Genomic DNA, 19,161 nt, shown 5'->3' on the forward strand with positions numbered 1-19,161 from the left:
GCGGAGCAAAACAAATTTTCCCGTCGTGTAACGCAATTATAGAGGTGAACGCACGTCGCTGCGCTGATACGCACAAGAAACGTCAGTGATAAGGTCGAAGGACGGGTTCGGTGGCGTTAATCGCGTTCTGCGCGCCCGACCATCGGTAGCAATTTGTCTTTCGCAGTTCCTTGCCACCTGCAGTGCCACTGAAATGTGTATTATTTTTCCCGCCCCCAAATCGAAGGTGTAAGGATTTGTGATCGTCCCGAGCTAACGCTATCGCTATCCTTGTTCATCCTTTATTGCGCTGTTAGACGAACCCGCTCTGGTGTAAACATTCCGACACGCGTCCGTGGGTAACCCGCGCTCCACAGACGGACGCACTCTTTGCGAGCCACTGATCCGGAACCGGTGGAAAAGCTGGGTGAACTATACCTCGGTCATCTGGTGGGATTACTGTTCGCACCGTTGGCCAACTTGGAGGAAGCGGGCCGGCTGTGGTCGAAGATTAGGAAGAAAATGGATGGCACGGGGGGCGGTGCAGGTGGCGGCACCGAGCGGGTCGAAGGAGGTGCGAGTTATGCCACCACCGGGGGCATACTGCCGGCAAGCTACGCACCCTGCCCCATGGCTACGGATTCCCTGGACGTGCTGGTTGGCTGCCACGGAACGTATCCGGAGTACTCTACGCGCCACGAGCAGTCCGCCAACGGGACCACCGGTTCCGGTGCCACCACCGGCAGTGGGTTGTTGAACGGACTTACATCGTTCCCGGGACGAAGAGCTCTGGCGGCCGATGAGGAATCGTCAGTGCCACGCAAAAAGAGCTGGTCCGAGCTGAAGAGCATCGTCAGTGAAACGCGCCGCCAAATGGCCATCACTATGGCCGCTTCCTTTCCGATGTGCGTCAACTTCCGCACGCTGTCCGATGGAAGGACCAGGGTGTATTTCCTCAGTGCACCTGTCAACGGCTGGGACACGATGCTGTTCTACACGGACGTCCCGGCCCGAGGGGCTACGGACGGGGATCAGAATCACACCGGCGAACAGCAGCAGCAGCACCAACCGCGGATGATGGAATGGCATCCGCTGCTTGAACCGGTCGTGGGACACCTGTCGACGAGCAACTCGCGAGAGGTGCAGTTGCTGCTCGAACGCAAACGCCTCTCGATCTGGGGCATCACCTCGTATGAGTTGCACAAATCGAGCGGAAAAATTGTCTTCCCAGCATGCAACACACTGTACCAGTGTTTGGACACCGGCTACGGGGTAAGGACTTTCGGCGAACGGAGTGAGCCACAAGCAGCTTAACACCGCCATTTCTATCTTCCCTTTCAGGACAGCACATTGTTTCCGTCGGAATTGAGGATCTTTCAGCGAGCGGCCGCCGCCATTGATCCACAGATCTGTCCGCACAACTCCGATCTGGTAGGGTTCGTGTGCAACGGGGACATCTGGGTGGTGCACACGCACAGTGGGCACAGTGAGCGGTTGACGTACGCGCACGACGGACGCCGCTCGTTTGCCGACGACCCACTCACGGCCGGTGTACCGTCGTACGTGATGCAAGAAGAGTTCAGCCGCTATCAGGGCTTCTGGTGGCAACCGGAAAGCGACGGTAAGTGCATTTCCGATCGATCGCGTATTGACCCCGTATTTAGTTGCAAGCATTTGAATTTAAATGTTTTGCCAAACAAAAAATGGGGTAACGTTATTAAGTCCGAAGTGCGATTTCTCGCGTCTCCGGACACGAGTTGGGACACGGTCATCAATTTCTGTGTGATTTAATAATGCTTTAACGTGGTTCATCGTTTGTGGTTAGTGGAAGTGTCGCAATGCGTGGTTTATGGTCCGTTTCGGTTCCATGCAGCCGCGCTCGTGTGTTTCACGGCCACACTGTGACATTTGCTGCCTACACCCAACCCCGGCCGGTGGCCATACGGTGCGCTCAGCATTACACGGATGGATTACTTTCGATCGTATTAAAGAAAAAACAAATGGCGCCTAAACATCGGCTTGTTGATGCAATACTTGTAACTAAATCCGCTGTATCGATCGGCCGACCTGCCCTTGGGTGCTACATTAGTGCACTCGGATGCACTGCATCGGTTTCACACTCCGCTTTCCTGCTCCGCCGAACTCCTAACGTCGACTCCGCGAACCCATGTTGTAAATCTTGTGAGGGTTGCGATGATGCTTTTACTATCTGTTTACGATAGTTCGATCGGATCGCGCAGATCAATGTTTGGATTGGTGCGGAATGGCCAGGCAATTCGGGGAAGTTTTAGTATTGTTTAGCTTGTCACTACTAACAATAGTTTGAAGTCCTGTCTAAAACACGCCATACGTTTTGGCTTCAATATTTGCGCAAGTTGTAGGTCACCACCCATGGCGGACGACCGGTGTGACCGCATGGCGCAACAGATGTGTGACCAATCGCACCACAACAGCATCGCTATTTATCGCATCCTTCTTCGCTTCGTTGATTGCCTTTTTTTGGCGGATGTTTACTAATTATGACGCCAAATTATGGCAGAAAAGATCAGCAGTATATGGGCCAAGCTTAGGCCTAATGGCCCAACGTCTTGGGTGAACGATAAGAGGAAAAGTGACCCTATTTTCAATTAAAATACGAATAATTAGAAAATTAAATGCAAATACTAAAACAATTATTAAATTGAATTACTTTGCTTGATCGTAACCTCCGATTGTAAAAAAAGAAAGTCTGTTCTTTGTTATGGTAAAACGAAACAGAAAAGCCGAGAACTTTCTTATGGTACAGAAATTGCCCAAGCTGCAGCGATCAACGATCGAGTTTTACAAAAACGAAATTACCCACACAAAGTCGATGGCGTACCAAATGGCACCGCAAAGTAACGAAATTATACGGATGCTCGCCCGATGATCATCGATAGCCACGCGATCGAACCGATCGATTGTGCCGCCGCAATTTGACGGCTGAGCATAATTGGGTAAAGAAAAACCCCGAAACTCATCACCGTTCATGTCGACGAACGCGAACGACCTTCACCGACTTGGGGCCCACAATCTATATTACTTTCCTCGTTCGCCGGGCTACGCCGCGCCTTGGGTGAACGTTGGCTACGGTTCGAAAGGGGAGAAATGCCATGCGCCGCCCGCGGCCGATGCTCCCGTTCGGTTGTGCTCCCTTCCCGGCTTGCGGCGTCACGTACGCTCACGTGATCCAAATCCGTCAGACGATTGCGCCATCCCGGGGGTTGATCCGCAGCATGATCAGCGGTATTTTTGGACAATATCTCGCGATATGTTTGCCGATCGATGATGGGGGGGTTTTGGTTAAGTGGTCAGCATACAAAGTTCACCGTCCACCACCGAGTGTGTGACCACACTCGGGTCGGATTTTCAACACTCATCTCACGCCCGCCCCGCTTTATGCTAAATTGCTTCGGTAAAACAATTGAATCTGTGAACGAAGAAACAGCAACAACTTCTGGCGGACAATAATCATCGTCGTGTTCGATTGCGCGTGCTGCGGTTCCGTGCCGTGTCTGGCGCCCGCTTCAATCACCCGATGGCGCGAAGTTCGCGCCATCGCACGCGCCCTGTTGATATGTTGCCAGCCACTTATGTGGCTGATTTGAGAACTCGAAAGGAGCGCGACGTCGTAATGGCAGTGCCAATTTCGCCAGGCCGTGCCCGCCCCGGTATCATTTCAACAGAGAACACGCTCGCTTTAGCATACGCGCAACGCCAAGTCAGACCGCATTGATAAGCGGGCTTTAGGAGCTTTGGTCCGGCCTGCTTGCCTGGGAGCATAATTGGCCTCCGGTGCTGCATGACTGCATCTTGCGTCTACAGTAGTGCATTTCCTAGCGGGGCGATGTTCTTTACCACCCGCGCGGTGCACCGGGTGTTAATGCGTGGCGAAAAAAAATCGCGACATCAGCCGGTTAAGTAGTACGCCGTTCGGGTACCATCATTGTTTGTGGTGTGTTGTTTCGATTGTTTTGGGGCCCCTTTTGCAAAACTCCGGAACGTTCGTAACGCAGCCCCGGTTGGTGTTGGTTAAGCCAGATGTGTCTACCGTTCCGGCGGAGGATTCTTGAAGACAGTGTTTTTACTTCACATTGAACTAATATTATCAAACGTTGATGAGCCAATTTTTGTAATAAAAATTTGACAACACATCTTTCGTTTCGAAAATCCTCAAAAGTTTTCACTCCGAAGGATTACTTAACGTGCCCCGATGGCGATACGTGGCCGTGCTGGACACTTTTCACACATTTTCCCATCTTACTAAGCCGCTCCGTGTAGTAACCGCGGCTGGCTGGCTCGGTGACATAAATTATGGCCCCAACTAGTGGCCCCGAGGCGGCGCTATAGATTTTGTAGCTCAATCCGTTTGTCGATAGCAATCTCCTCCGAAAAGAGGGGTGCCGCCACGGCCACTGCCACAAATCACAGCCGATCAACGACGCGTTACCAATGGGCAAACACCGACGTGCCGCGAACTGCGTGCGCTCGGTGAAAAGTAATAAATCTTTACGTAAAACTCCCTCTTTGGCGCTTTCAAAAGACAACCAGTCCCGGCAGTAGTGTGTTGATTTATTATCACCGAGAAATGATCTGGAAAATGGACTCCATCAATCGGTTGGTGGGTGATCGAGAGAGTGGGCCAGCAAGAAGGGGTTCGACAATGTTGTCCTATCTGATCCGGTGACAAAGTGCACCCCGGTTGATCACCACCAATGCTTTTGTCTTGCGTGTGGCATCTTTTTCAAACGCTCCCAACTAACTCTTTTCTTTCGCTCACAAACTCGCATGGTGCATCGGAGAAACGGCCCCTTTGCAATTGGGCCATCCCTGCGCGCCGGGTGCATGCACGCACGCGAACAAGCGGTTCCGAAAACTAGGACCACCCCGCCGCTAGGGCGGTCGGCGTAGGAAGTGTGGCAAAGATGTTGCCTCAGAAAGTGCACGCCGTATGCCGAAGTTTCTGCGCCTCGTTCCTTCGATGCGCCGCCACCGGAGAACCGTGGATCCCTACTACTGGGGCAGATACGGTTGGCCGTGTTTCGGGGGGGCTGAAAACCGATCGCTATAAAACCGATCGGTGGCCGGCAGGGTAGCATCATTCGTCGGTGTTCTGCAGCAAGACACAGGTCGAACAGCGCAAAGCAGTGGCAGTAGTGATTCTGCTCGAAAGGCTTTACCGAACAATTGCAAGATCCGTGGCTGAAGTGCCAATTTTTGGGGACCTTTAAACTATCACCGTCGATCGTCATGAAGGTAAGCACATTTGGCGGCCATAATCGAGCCGTTACGGAGATCGCGTCTGATTGTGAACACTTTTTCGGCAGACTTTCATCGTGCTGTCCATGGCGCTGGCCATCGCTGCCGGGGCCGCCGTTGAGGGCGGCAAAGCCAAGCGCGGTGTGTGGGACTTTGGCGGTGACGACTTCGGTGGCCATGATTTCGGCGAGCACAAGGAAGTGGTGAAGCACATTACGATCGAGAAGAAGGTCCCGGTGCCGTACCCGGTCGAGGTGACGAAGCACGTGCCGGTGGAGGTGAAGGTACCGTATCCGGTGCACGTCGAGAAGAAGGTTCCGGTGATCGTGGAGAAGAAGGTGCCGGTCATCGTCGAAAAGAAGGTGCACGTGGACCGCCCAGTCCCGTACCCGGTAAAGGTGCCCGTCAAGGTACCGGTCATCCACAAGGAGTACGTCGAGGTGCCCAAGCCGTACCCGGTGCACATAGAAAAGAAGGTCCCGGTGATCGTGGAGAAGAAGGTGTACATCGAGAAGCATGTGCCCGTTTCGATCCACATCAAGAAGAAGTCCCACTGGCACTAAGGCGCGCGTGGGCAGCTAGAGATCGTCCGTTAGACTAGCGGCGATTTGAGTTGTTCCTGTGATCTGATTAGGTTTTGTAAATAAAGTTGACTCTCGCTCTCTAGAGACTCATCCCCGTACATGTCTCAAGCGGTGGACATGGAAAATTTAACACAAAGCGTCCATTCATTGCACATTGATTTCCAAGTCGGAGGTACGCCATCCAGTGTAGGGTTGCGCCGTAAAGTATTCGACTTCTAGCGGTTCATTCTACGCGGAAAGCTCGTTCACGCTCTCCGCAATTCACTCAACACGAAAGAACCGGTTGATTGATTGACGCTCGAATCAAAAGAGCATCGATTAAACAGTACATCGTAGTTGCTAAATTCAAATTAGAGAGCCCATTGGGGGGGGGCTCATCGAGCTCTGTCTCCCGTCCTGGTGCCCGGAGCCGGGTTGCCCGGACCAAATCCCAGCTGTATCAATAATCGAACATAGCAGAAGTCGTGTCTGCGCGTGGTCGTTACCTTCGTGTTCCCCCCAGAAAACCGGGGCTTTGGAAAGGTCTGCCCCAAATGGTGGTCACCAGGGAGCATGACGGCCGGTCATGTCATGTAATGTAGCGAGCCGCAGCCACCACCGCATCGATTATGGGGCCACCGTGTCATTAGGCCAGCGAACGTCGGCCAACCGGTGGTGGCAACCTCCTCCTTTGGTGGTTGGTGTATGATCGACAAATTATCTTACCGCCCGATTCGGTATCACTCCGTCGGCGTGTCGGTGCGGCGGACTACGACGACGAGTTAATTTACACTTCAAACCAGTCGCACTGGCGACGGGCCCCCACCGTATGGTTGGTGGGGCTCCAGTGGTCCAGTGAATGTGTGGTTCCCGCGGAGACCCGAGGGGTCACTGAGTAATGGATGAGTTAGTAGACGTCTCAGGGTATCTCACGTCGGTGCCCCGTTCAATATGGCGAAAGCGAAAGGCTAACGCAGAGGCGCCCGCAATTATAGCAGAAGTTGAAGCGATTCGATTGATAGAGCGGGACACTAAACTCTGCCGTGCCCGGTAATTAAGTCAAACTACGCCAGTTTGTACTGCGGTTCTGCGCTGCCATTGCAAGCAATTTGCGTTGGCTGATTGAGCAATGGAGCTACACTTTAACACCTAAAGGTTGCCTCTCCTAATGATCCATTATGCTTCTATGCTTCTGTGTACTATTTGCCGGCTTCGTGTTCAGTAAGTTTATAGTCCATACATTAAAATGGATTGATGACTTCGCAAGGGTTCATTACGCCCAACTGCTGTTCTTCGTATGGACCATGTCCCATAGGGTACTCAATTCACTCAAGTTCGAGACTCTTTGCTCTGATTATGCCATCGTCGTTCGACTGACGGTCGACGAAGATCTTGGCCACCGATAGTTATATATTTTAAAAATTAATTAGGCAAAAAAGTAGCAGGTTTCGTCTCGAAACAGACTTCAGCCGAATTTCAGTTCAAGTTTAGTTTCAGTTGGAGTTGATCCTGTCGGCTGTCGACAACTGTCTGATTATCGATTAGTACTTGATTGGTTGATCCAAAATTAAGATTTGATCGTTGGTTGACACCATTTCGGCTTACATACTGATGAAGAAGATGAGTCATCATTAATAAACACCGTGTCAAGCTGCAGCCATGACTGGCGATGTTTTGTTCAATTAAAGTTTATGGAACTACATGTTTCTTCCCGAAACATAAGCTGTGTGAACTGTGCAAACAATGAACGCGGTAACAGGACGTGCAAAACGACGCGGGGCCCATCATGATGATGTGTAGTAATATTATGTACCTTAATTGACGTGGCTTGTTACTATTTTGTAGTTCTTCTGCCCTTTTCTCCAACAAACTCTCCGCTTTGCGTGGCCGCACGTTACGCGCATGAGGCAACCTCGCGTTTGTTTTTGGCGCGCCGCGCAAATGGCGTTCCCCCGTTCCTTCTTTGCTTCGCTTTTGTTTACTGCATTTTTCAACCAACTGGCCAACCAAGCTAGCTCACGATGGAACCGTGGCCACTGGAGTGTGAGAAAATATTCAGAAATAAACAAAAAATGGGCTCGCTTGCACGGGACGGAGCCAATAAGTGGAATATGGCGCGCGAACGTGCGTGACCACACGTGTGACAGCTTGAGTACCGTGCCATGCCACCGACAGACAGTTCGATCTCCTCCTGAAAGACGGATCTGCTTTCGTCTGCTGTCGCGCGCGTGTACGATCGATTCAACATTCTGCACGTTTGCCTACTAATGAGCGCTCTGACGAGCTGTAACCGTGTTACAGTTCGGCCGGTACCGGCCAACATACCCATGGCCATGCGTTTCCTATGAGGAATGAAGCCCGTTTTCGTGCGCTGGGCACGCTGGAATGACACGATCGTTGGCGAAATGATGCAAAACGGACAGCCTATTTGGCTTCTTTCTCTCTCTCTTTCCACGGTGGCGCTAACCAATTAAGGGTCGACTGGCCGATGGTGCGAGTGGTGATCCGGCACAATGTAAATAAAATGCCATAAAATGTGTTACAATGCGCACGCGGTGCCCCTTTCTTCAGCGTGCATTACGCAGACGATCGTCGCGTGATTGCGACCGATGATTGGAACGCTCGCAGTTTGGCAACCATCCTGTTCACCATTTGCTTTTGATTGTTTTACATGTTTAAAACGCGTCTCTTCGCTTTGTTTTTGGTGGACCCTTTTCGCTGTTCCAGAGTTGTTGTGCTCTTGCAGCCATTACTTATTTAATGTTAAATCATGTTGTTTAAGTTATGTACAAATTCAACAAGTGAGTTTCCCTAAAGTGAGTTAAATCGATTCCCTAACTCTTCCTTCAGACGAAATCTATCGCATTGTGTACGAGGAGGTGGACGAAAGCGACGTCAGCCTCTACACGTTCCCCTCGTCGCAGTCTTCGGGGCGCGACCACGAAGAGTATCGCTTCCCGCGGGCCGGCACCCCGAACGCCAAGTCCAAGCTGAAGCTGGTGCAGTTCCGGTTGTCCGAAAGCCTGCGCATTACAGACATCTGCATCAAGGAGCTACAGTGTCCGCTAACGTTCGCCTTCCCATGGCTCGAGTATATCGTGCGCGTCGGCTGGACACCGGACTCGAAGTAGTAAGTTACTGGGCGGACGGGGGGCAGCAGAGAGAGAGAGAGAAAGCTCTAAACCCATTTTCTTACCACTCCGTTCCTGTAGTGTTTGGGCGCAGCTGCTTGATCGTCCCCAGCAGCGACTAGAGGTGGTGCTACTGCCGGTGGATAATTTTTGCGAAATCTACAGCAGCTTAGCATCCTCCCCGAATCCGTGCGCCGCAGCCAGTCACCCTGGGGCGCCCGGCACGACCAGTCAGTCACAAACGCAACCACAACAGCACCCGCAACAGCAGGGCACGGCTGCGGCGTCGTCGTCGTCCGGATGGCGCTCGCCGCTGGATAAGAGCACTCGCCCGATGCAGGTGATCTACACGGAAACATCCGCCAGCTGGGTGAACGTGCACGAGCTGCTACATTTTATCGAACTGACCGACCACGAGATTACGTTCCTGTGGGCCTCGGAGGAGACGGGCTTCCGCCATCTGTACTTGATCACTTCTAGTCTAGCTACCGGCGGTAGCCATAGCAACAGTCACACTAGTTGTAGCAGTAGCAATAGTAGTCATAGTAGTAATAGCAACAGCAATACTAGTTGTAGTCACAGCAATAATAGTACGGCTGCGAGCATCGGAAGTCAGCCGAGGGTCACGACGGTTCACTCGCAACCGGTCGTCGGGGAATTGTCAGCCAGCGTTGGGAGCACGCTGGTGCCACGTATCGTTAGCAAGGTGGCCCTTACGGGTGGACCGTGGGAAGTGCTGGGCCGTAACGTGTGGTTCGACCGGGCCCACCGGTTGGTCTACTTTATGGGCCTCCGGGAGACGCCCCTCGAGAAGCACCTATACGTGGTGAGCCTCGCGAAACCGAACGCCCTTCGGTTGCTCACCATGCCCGGGTACTCGTTTACGGTCGATTTTAACGATGTAAGTGCCACCGGGATTCATTCGCAGCATGCCGAGAAGAGGGAGCTCACCTAATGTTGTCCTCCCGTCGGGTTCCGCTTCGCAGGACTGTACGATATTTCTGCAAACGTACTGCAACATCTACACGCTGCCATCGTGGGAACTGATTAGGATAAGGCACGGTGAGGGCGATGGTGTCGAGACAGGCGGCAGGGCTTCCACGGCGCCGCCCCAGATGCCACCGGTCGACGCACTGGAACTGATCTCAGTGGGCTACCTGACGGAAGGTAGACCGTCGGAAAATACTCAGTACAACCCGTCCATCCACAGTCCGCGCATCTCGACCGGGGACGTCCTGTACGCGATGGTGTTCAAGCCGCACAACTTCGCGCTCGGTGTCAAGTACCCGACCGTGCTGAACGTGTACGGTGGACCGGAGGTGCAAACGGTCAACAATACGTTCAAGGTAACGAACCGCCGATGGCCCTTCGTTTGGTTTGGTTCTAATCGCATGCGTGTGTGCCCCGTGATTCTCGCCGTAGGGCATGCGCCAGCTCCGGATGCATATGCTCGCCTCGCAGGGCTACTGCGTGGTGTGTGTCGATTCGCGCGGTTCCCGGCATCGGGGCGTAGAGTTCGAATCGTACATCCGGTGCCGAATGGGAACGGTTGAGCTGGCCGATCAGGTGGAGGTGCTACGCATATTAGCCGATCAGCTCGGTTACATCGACATGGACCGAGTGGCTATACACGGCTGGTCGTACGGTAGGTGAAGTTTAGAGGGTCGATGGGCACCATGAAGAGCCTCTAACCGCTTCCGGCGCTTCTCCATCAGGGGGTTACCTAAGCCTGATGGGATTGGTGCAGTACCCGGAGGTGTTCAAGCTGTCCATTGCCGGTGCACCGGTGACAAGCTGGGAGTACTACGATACGGGTTACACCGAGCGCTACATGGACCTGCCGGATAGCAACCGATCCGGTTACACGGCCGGCTCGGTTCTCAATTACATCCAGAAGTTCCCGGACGAGTAAGCATCCCTTTATGGCGCGTGCCCACGTCCTCTAAGATCTACACCCAGCTCACCATCCCATCTCTCAACCCGCAGGGACAATCGTCTGCTCATCATCCACGGGCTGATCGATGAGAACGTGCACTTTTACCACACGTCCCAGCTGGTCAATCGGTTGGTGCGCGCCAACAAACCGTATCAGCTGCAGGTCTACCCGAACGAGCGGCACTCCCTGCGCAACCTGGAAGCCAGCAAACACTACGAAACGAAGCTGCTCTCCTTTCTGCAGAACCACCTCTGAACGAAACCCGAACGATCGACGGCACGACGCCGCTTCCGGTGCGCGAATTGGAGAGCATGGCTCTGGACTATTTTCCGGTGCTTCCGACCGTTGTGCCCGTGCCGTGCGTCGACGCGCGCCGGAACTTACTCGCCGGAACACTCTCCGTTGGCTTCCCGCTTGTCAGACTGCTCCGACTCTAGCTTGCCACGCCATCCGTCAACGTTCCTTTCGGTGGCGGATCTACTACGGAAACTGCAGCGGTGCCGGATCGGGCGTCCGCCGCTCAAGAAGCATCACCGCAGGCAATGATTACGATAAGGGCTTCCCGTGTTACGTTTTACTCGCGTCTCGTGTGCTTCCCGCGGCAACAGCAATGCTCTAGCTTAACCGCGCTCAAACGTGGCGGTGATCAATCGCGTGTCGATCGTCTTTTATAACTCGTACCATTGTGCAGCAGTGGTTTCGTATTAGTTTTTGTTTGTTTTACCATGGCCCCATTACCATTGTCTGCCCCGCCCAAACCAGCCACCGGTATTCCGATCTATCGGGTAGGGTGACAAAAACAAAACACGTACGGATCTCGTGCAAGACACGCGTGTTGGTGGCGAAAAAACAGTAAAAACAGTCGTGAATATGCCCCAGGTTCTGTGGTTCGCGTTTTTGTGGTGCGTTTACCGTTTTGTGAAGTGTTTTTTTAATAGTGACTGCTGGGTAGTTCACGTTTTTACTCTTGTGTTTTCGATTCTTTCGAATTTTTATCGTTACTATCACCTGTTTTCTCCGTACCTGCCCAGCGCGGCGCGATAAGGGCTTCAATCGTGGAAATTGTGGCGTTCACCCGTTTCAAATGGCCATAAACACTGACGGCGAAAATCGCATGGGCAAACTTTTACTTTTACTTGTTTTACTGCAGGTTTTGCTGTGTCGTTCCGTTGTTATCTTTTATGTGTAGGAATTTATAAGAAAATATATAAAATATATACAAAACGTTTGTGCTCCTGTTGCTGCTTCACCGTGAAGCACGATCATTCATTTGACCACGCGTTGTGTGTGTTATGCTTCCAGAGTTTTATTTATTTTTAACTTCTTATCGAGAAAACAGTACACTAGTTTGTCGTAAATGGTTAAAAAAGGGTGACCCTCCTCGTGTGGTCGAAAGGGGGCGTAACGTTACCATCTTTCTTTCTAGCGGGTCACCAGTTGGTTTGTCCTTTCCTTTGGTCCTCTCACCTCCATTCTTCACTGTTCGGTGCTACCGATGGTATTTGAGTTCTAGCTTTTGCGGCAATCGGCCGCCTCGCCCACGGGGAGAGCATACACTTTGCGCGCCGCACCAATAAATAATGCTAAATCCGTCCAACGCGTTCAGCGGTTCATCCATCTCTACTCCGGCTGACGGTAGATACCGTTAAACAGAACCGCCCGGCTGGTAAAGTCGTAGATGAGGAAAACGAACGGATGGTTGCAGTGGAACATGGCAGGGTCGGCCGGGCGCGATGACCGGAAGCTGAACGCCACCGTAGCAGACGCCGCCACCGAACCCTCCTCGTTGACTTCGATCTTCGACTTTTGCAGTACCTCGTCGAATCCGATCGGTTCCACGCCGCCTGTGAAGCCGGTAAAGTTGGCGGTATTTTCAAACAGTTTGCCCATTCCGAGCCGATCGAGCACCGGTTTCAATTCGACCATCTTCTCGATGCTAAACTTGGGCAGCTTCACGTCGACCTTGCGCGAGATGCCATCGTTAACAACCTCCTGCAGGATGTCGGTTTCGGCGGCGAGGCGCGCGAGCAGCTTGGCGAGGGAATTCGGTTCAGCCGGCGGAAGGAACACGAACATCGAAACCTGATTGCCGTTGGCGTCCGCACTGTTGGACCCTTCGTCGCCGAAACTATACGGTAGCTCGAGAATGTGACAGCCGAGCTTTTCATTGGCCGCTGAAAGAGGCAAAACAGTATCGCGGTCAGCCAGCACACCACAACAGAGTTTGACCACACCGACTCAGGTACGTGGTGCCCCCGCTCTTACCATGGCTAAACGTTCCCTCGACGTGCATCATGTCGACGAACTCCTGCCGGTCGGCGGAAACGTAAAAGATTTCTTTCTTCGTTTCAGCGGCCTTGAATTTGGTTTGCCAAGAGCCCTAGAACAACACAGCAAAGAGATCGTCAAGAACTTGTCGTCCTTAGCGTCATCATCGTCCTTACCTTAAAGTACGCAGCATTGGCGATCGCCAGTTTCGTGTTCTGTGAGATCGTTCCCGGCAACAGCAAATCTTTGATCTGTCCCCGGGTGGCGTTCTCCACCCAATGGTTAATGTACTGCCGCTGGCCCTCCGGATCTTTTTGGTAGTCGAGCAGCTCGATCGTTTCCGAAAACTTCTCCTGTATGCAGCTCGCGATCGGTATCTGCCGGCCGAAGAACAGTTTGTCGACCGAGCTGAAGCCAACGGCCGAGCCTTCGCTGAACCGCCCGACCAGCGAGCGACGCGCGGTATCGTACGCCTCGTGGGCCGTTGCCTTACTATCGGTCCACTGAAGGCTGAGGCCGGTACGGAGCAGCTTTTCAGTTGTGTCTCGAGCTCCGAAGTACATTAGCAGCATCACGTTGTACAGGCTGTAGGGCGAGAAGAACACATTCTCGTTCGGTGTGGCCGTGTTGATGGCATCCAGCAGCTGCAGCGTAAAGATCGATTCGCCCTTGTACAGCCGACCCCGCGATTGGTTCGCATCAATTTTGTCGGACTTTTTATCGTTCTCCGAGAAGCACTGGCCGTAGGCAGGCTGTGGCACAAGGATGCTGAGCAGTGCGACCAGCACGAACCACGTTCCCGCCGTGGCACACGTTACACGCATTTTGGACGAGTGACGATCGGAATTTCTAGAAGGATAAGGTCAAAATGTTAGCGATGTTCCCGTTGGTAGCGAACGTCGACGTAGACGTTCATTGGCCTTTGAAGGGGCAGAACCGAGACGGAACAGCCGGTGAAGTGTTCTTCTGTGAAGCGGTACCCCGACTGAAAGTGATGGGTAAAACCCAGAAACAAACAATAAACATATCCCCAACAACGGGCCAAGCATAGCGGAAGACGTGAGCACTTCGGACGAATGTGTCGGACAGGGTCGTAGAGTTTAATTTACTTTTCCTTGGAACCGAAGATCGCTCGGTTGTTTGCCGTGGCCTGTGGATGCTACCGTTTCAATGTCACGACGTCAGAAGAGCGGGGACAGAGCGAAAGTGTTGTCTCAGCGAGATTACACGGCTCTGATCAAAGAATGAAGAAAGCGAAAATCGCCATGTCCGGAACATGGATGACTAAGCTTATCAATTACTGGGGCGTCGACAAGTGATGTAATCAACTGCTCTGTTATCGCCATTCAGATTTTTTTATTCTCATAACGATGCTTGTTGCATTTCAAGTACTTCTTCAAGAATCTGTTGGAAAAAAAATCAAGATGCATCCCCAATATGGAGTGCTGAAGGCTACAACACGATCACTTCAAGGACCACTTTACTAGATCTGTATTTACCTACTCTGCGATAGCTACAAGTCTGCCAACTGCGATTGTCACACACCTACGCATATGTTTCCATCATCATCATCATCCCGCCAAATAAGGGCATCACATTTAGTTGAGGCCATCGCTAAGATGCATGCTCATCCAATATAATGCAGGTGGCAGCTTTGCTTTGCAAGGCGCCTAAGATTGCACTGCACAGTACACTTTCGATCGCACGGTACCTTAAATCGATCGATTCAATAAAAAGCGCAATCATATGAAGCATTCGACCGAGCAATTCGATGTACTTCTCGTATACTAAAGATGGTCATAATGCAACTAAATGCACACTGCCAAATGCAACACATTATTTAACACAGTCCACTTTCAATTAGTGGAGTGCAGAACAGTGCCCCGAGGAAGGTTAATAATCGCAGCAACAATGGCTCGTCTCGCTGCAACAATGGTCCGGACCGAATGGCGTGAAAATCTAAAGCCCTAACCGGTCAATGTTAACGCCACGTGGGGAGCCGACCGAACACCGGCATGAAAGTTTCGTGACGAAGCGTGTACGAGAGAGCAAATGCAAGTTTTAATTGAATTAATTGTGTTTTTCGAGACGCATAAAAAAGATGTACCGAAATTCATTGCACCGCCACGGCAAAAGAAACTCCACGCAAGACGCGTAAACGCGTAGCAATAGCAAAAGTGTAGTACTTGGTGTAGCGCGCATTGTTACGCAGCACTTGAACCGGAAACGGCCGCCGAAGGCAAAGTTTATCGTCAGTCCATTAAACCAAACCACCGGCGAGACAAACGAGCTTTCTTTGCGGCCATTGTTGGCGCCTTTTGCGGAAGCCGCCTGTTAATGGGGGAAGTTTTTGTTAAAAAACCAGACGTGGCGGTGAATCATTCGTCGTTTTTTTTTGTCTTCTTTCGGTCGGATGATCACACAAGCCGCAAAATGACCTTACCAGCACCCCAGCGCAACGCCCGTAACCGATAACCGGCCGTTCATAAGTTGAGGCCGCATAAACAACGGGGTTGTGGCGAATTCTTTCTCACCAGAAGCACAAGAAAGCTACAAGTAAATAGTAAAATCAGCGAATCAAACAATAGATTGCCTCGCCACTAGTGAAACGTGTGTGGCCATTCCCACGACGATGCAGGTTGGCAGTTGGCACACGGTTAATACACCGTTTCTATTCAACATTTCAAGCGATAACCAAATTTTCCTGGCTGCTGCACCGAGGTGGGCTGTTCGCTCTTCACATCCGTTTCGATATCCGCGTATTTGTTGCGGGTTTTGCGTAAACCCGCATTGAAGTTTCCCAACTTTCCCAACACGGGTGACGAGTGACTAGCGTATTGCAACATCCCTCCGCTTGCAAATTTCGTTGGTGGAAGCCAATGCGTGGGTTGGTTGAGTTTCATTGGCGCGGCGAAACATGAGTCATGGACCTGCGTGCAGTTTGTGTGCGTGACTGGCTGAAGGATACACTACTGACGACGCCGCCGCAGACCCGTGAATTGAACGACTTAAAGGAAGGGACAGGATAGCTTTTGGTAAATCGGTTCGCAATTTGAATATCAAGACCTTGGAGCGGTTCACAACCACCAACCCCTGGTCGGTGTCGTGTTCCCATTCCGATGCTTGAAAGTACTCCGATAAAGTTGGTCACACGTAGCGCTTGCAAAGGCCCACAAACTTTCTTCAACCTTCTTCAGTCGACGTCAAACAGATTGAAGGTTAGCTTTAGCTCCCGTTTTCGGGCTGGCGTGTGTCTGGCCGCGGATGCGTTAGCGTGCGCATTACGAGAGGCCTCGTGCCGCGCATTGGGTCATCCTCGATGCCCCCGACGCTATTACATAACCGCGCTTCCTTACGTGCTCCCTCCCTTGCCCGTGGTGGCTTCCCATCGGAACCGGGCGATCGGGCGTGATCGCTCCGGACGGTGGTTCCGCTTCGTGCGCTCTCTCGCTTCGTTCCGTTCGCCTTTCTTCGCCTCTCTGTCCCGCACAGGGCCACCGCGTTACTTAACCGCGGGCCCCGGCCCCCGGTCCCGTCCGGAATAGCTGTCCGGTGAGAGTGAGTGCGGGTGATGATTACGAGCCGCGCAGCGACATGATCTTGTCTTGCGCGCCTACAGCAGCAGCAGGGTGTCTGCCTGACGAAGCCCTGGCTTCCTTTTCTGTTTCACTTTCATTTTCGTACGCCTTGTTATGGACATTTGAGATCAAATTCTCTCTCTCTCTCTCTCTTGCTCTGTCTTTCTCTCTCGCTCGCTCGTGCTCTCTTAATGGTTTGCAGCTTCCGCGCCACTCGTGGCTGGCTGGAATGTCCAAGCGCTCTTCAACCCAATCGAGCGATTCCGATGTGCGGATGGAAACGTAACAAAAAAGAAAAACGCTTGATCGGAGCCATTTTGACGTGGACAGACGCATTTTCAATCGCTGACTTCCTTCGATGACCATCATACAATCAGCCGCTCGGGTGATCGCCCGCTCACCACGAAATGGACGGTCTGAAAACGCGTAAGTTTACGCTACGACTAACGAACAAACTTTGCCCTAAACTATTCACACTTTGTCCCAGTTCCTCTGATCCGTTCTTGCGTCTGCTGCAGCACAGCTTCAACCGATCGAACTACAAGCAAACAATTTGCGACCTTGCGTGGTTTGAAGGCGAAACGCGGCACGGCGAGCAGCCATTACTAACCTTTGCTATACGCACTTCGGTCCAACCTTTCCGCCACTGAAACTCAACTTGCACACGCCTCGCCCTGTAACTTTCTCCCTTTCTCGGGGTATTACTGCTGTAAAAATGGCACAATGTGGTTAACTTTAATTTCTCTCGCGACACCGTGGGGCCCTTTCAACGGTGGCCGTTTCTCATCGATTGTAACCGATCGATCGAGGACCGCGCTACCGAAGCGGTTTAAGGCTGCTACGCAACTGAGCCGTTTCCGCGCACTCGCTAACGCTTATGACTTCGCCGCGTACACATACCGGCGCAACTCGCGGGTCTCTCCGATCATCGACGATCATCGCGATCGCTGTGTGCGTGTTCCGTGGACACTGCTGTACAAAATGCCAGACGCAACGAACTGTACTATTTGGGAAGTGCTTTAACTACAAATCAGTATTTAGTTGCGGTGGCTAGTCGATGCGAGACTGCGGTTCTTTTCCCGGTGGGCCAATAAATTTTAATCGATGTTTTTACAGCTTTGACCAAAAAGGACCTACCCGTTCGCATCGGTGTTTGTTCCGTACGATCTATCCGCTTCGTTGCACCGTGGTGTGCAGTGCATTAGATAAGCGGTCTTTGGGGGGCGGCACGTAGCGCGGTAACGGTTCGGTGGCAGCTGCAAGCCTGTTTGGAAATGTGTAATCATAACTCCATCTCGGGGGTAGTAAAACACGTAGGCAGAAGAGCAAGAACAGCCCGATAAACTCCGTCACCTTCGATCTCCCATAAAACCTTCTCGTTCCCTCAGCTAAACCAGACGCAAACACTAAATCCGAAGATCTGCTTTGATCAGTGCTGCTTTGTTTCATCGTTGACCAAAGCACGGGAAACGCGGAAATACGACGACAAAGGCGTACCGCTGGAAGGTTGTCACGTCCGTGTCCGGGCCCCGCTAACGCAATTCCATAAAAAGGATCACCCATTCCAGACAGCGCCGAAAGAGTGCCAAAAAAATCGCTCCAGGTCCTTCAAGTTGGAGACTTATGAAGCCCCACATAAGAAAAGCAAAACCCTATAATCACGCACTCTCCCTAGATCGCGGGCCTTTGGGGCAAAAAGTGAACGATCTAGCGCTGGTTTTGACCATGACCGCGGCCGTAAGTTGGTAAAGGCAAACCGGTCAGCGATGGAGCAGAAGAAACTGCAGACACAGTGGAGCATGTGTGTGTTCATCGGCAAACGATGAAGATTTTCGCCAAGGGTCTTAACGAGGAATTCGTGGCAGCGGCCGAGAGACGAAATGTTGAAAGTTTGCTGGAACTTTGCATAAGACTTCGACCGAAGGGTAGTTATGTCCCGGTAGCGCGTTGTATTACAACTCGAATAGAACCGAATTGAATTTATAGGAACTCATAGATTCAATACACCTTTGCTGTATCTCCGATAGTGTTCGATAATCATATCTGTCCACCGGTTGGGGTTGTCAGTCAGCGTATTAGCCTTTTAAATAAACTCGATTCAGAATGATAGCCAGTGACGTACACTAGTGATTAAGTCAACGGCACGCAACTCTCAGTCAAAAGAGCCTTCGAGCAGCTTCCCGGTCCAGAAGTGCACCGGTGCACCGGCCCCCACACCTAGTGCATATTACCGGTAGTCATGAGCGAGTACGGGGAATTCCCCTGCATTCACGGGCGACATCAGCTGGCACAAGTACATAAATATTGACGCTCCAAACAATTGCCTTCCATGGCCGGCAGCAGTGCGCGGCCGAGGTTTTACTACCCCACTACGTTTAACTACGATTGTTCGGCGGGGTTGGTTTTTCCAACTGATGCCGAAGCCACCG

General features: G+C 52.1%; 3 protein-coding genes across 3 annotated transcripts; 2 read left to right on the top strand and 1 right to left on the bottom strand.

The window, feature by feature from the left end:
* The first annotated feature begins 501 nt into the window (after positions 1-501).
* Positions 502-12,064, top strand: LOC131207051 (dipeptidyl peptidase 9). Its single transcript, XM_058199660.1, has 8 exons — positions 502-1,251; positions 1,321-1,600; positions 8,670-8,949; positions 9,032-9,851; positions 9,937-10,296; positions 10,373-10,595; positions 10,666-10,858; positions 10,937-12,064. The coding sequence occupies exons 1-8, from the start codon at positions 502-504 to the stop codon at positions 11,139-11,141; spliced, it is 3,111 nt and encodes a 1,036-aa protein (XP_058055643.1). The 3' UTR covers positions 11,142-12,064.
* LOC131206926 (zinc finger protein 512B-like) lies at positions 5,213-5,819 on the top strand. The gene is made up of 2 exons (XM_058199526.1): positions 5,213-5,253; positions 5,325-5,819. Exons 1-2 carry the CDS (start codon positions 5,248-5,250, stop codon positions 5,817-5,819), a joined length of 501 nt encoding a protein of 166 aa, XP_058055509.1. The 5' UTR covers positions 5,213-5,247.
* A 120-nt stretch (positions 12,065-12,184) lies between the features above and the next one.
* Positions 12,185-17,566, bottom strand: LOC131211763 (serine protease inhibitor 88Ea-like). The gene is made up of 4 exons (XM_058205367.1): positions 17,343-17,566; positions 13,331-14,003; positions 13,152-13,266; positions 12,185-13,060 (listed from the first exon to the last, which is right to left on the bottom strand). Exons 2-4 carry the CDS (start codon positions 13,976-13,978, stop codon positions 12,507-12,509), a joined length of 1,317 nt encoding a protein of 438 aa, XP_058061350.1. The 5' UTR covers positions 13,979-14,003; positions 17,343-17,566; the 3' UTR covers positions 12,185-12,506.
* Positions 17,567-19,161: the final 1,595 nt, after the last annotated feature.

This window comes from Anopheles bellator, chromosome 2 (genome assembly GCF_943735745.2).
Source record: "Anopheles bellator chromosome 2, idAnoBellAS_SP24_06.2, whole genome shotgun sequence".
In the NCBI taxonomy this organism is placed as follows: domain Eukaryota; kingdom Metazoa; phylum Arthropoda; class Insecta; order Diptera; family Culicidae; genus Anopheles; species Anopheles bellator.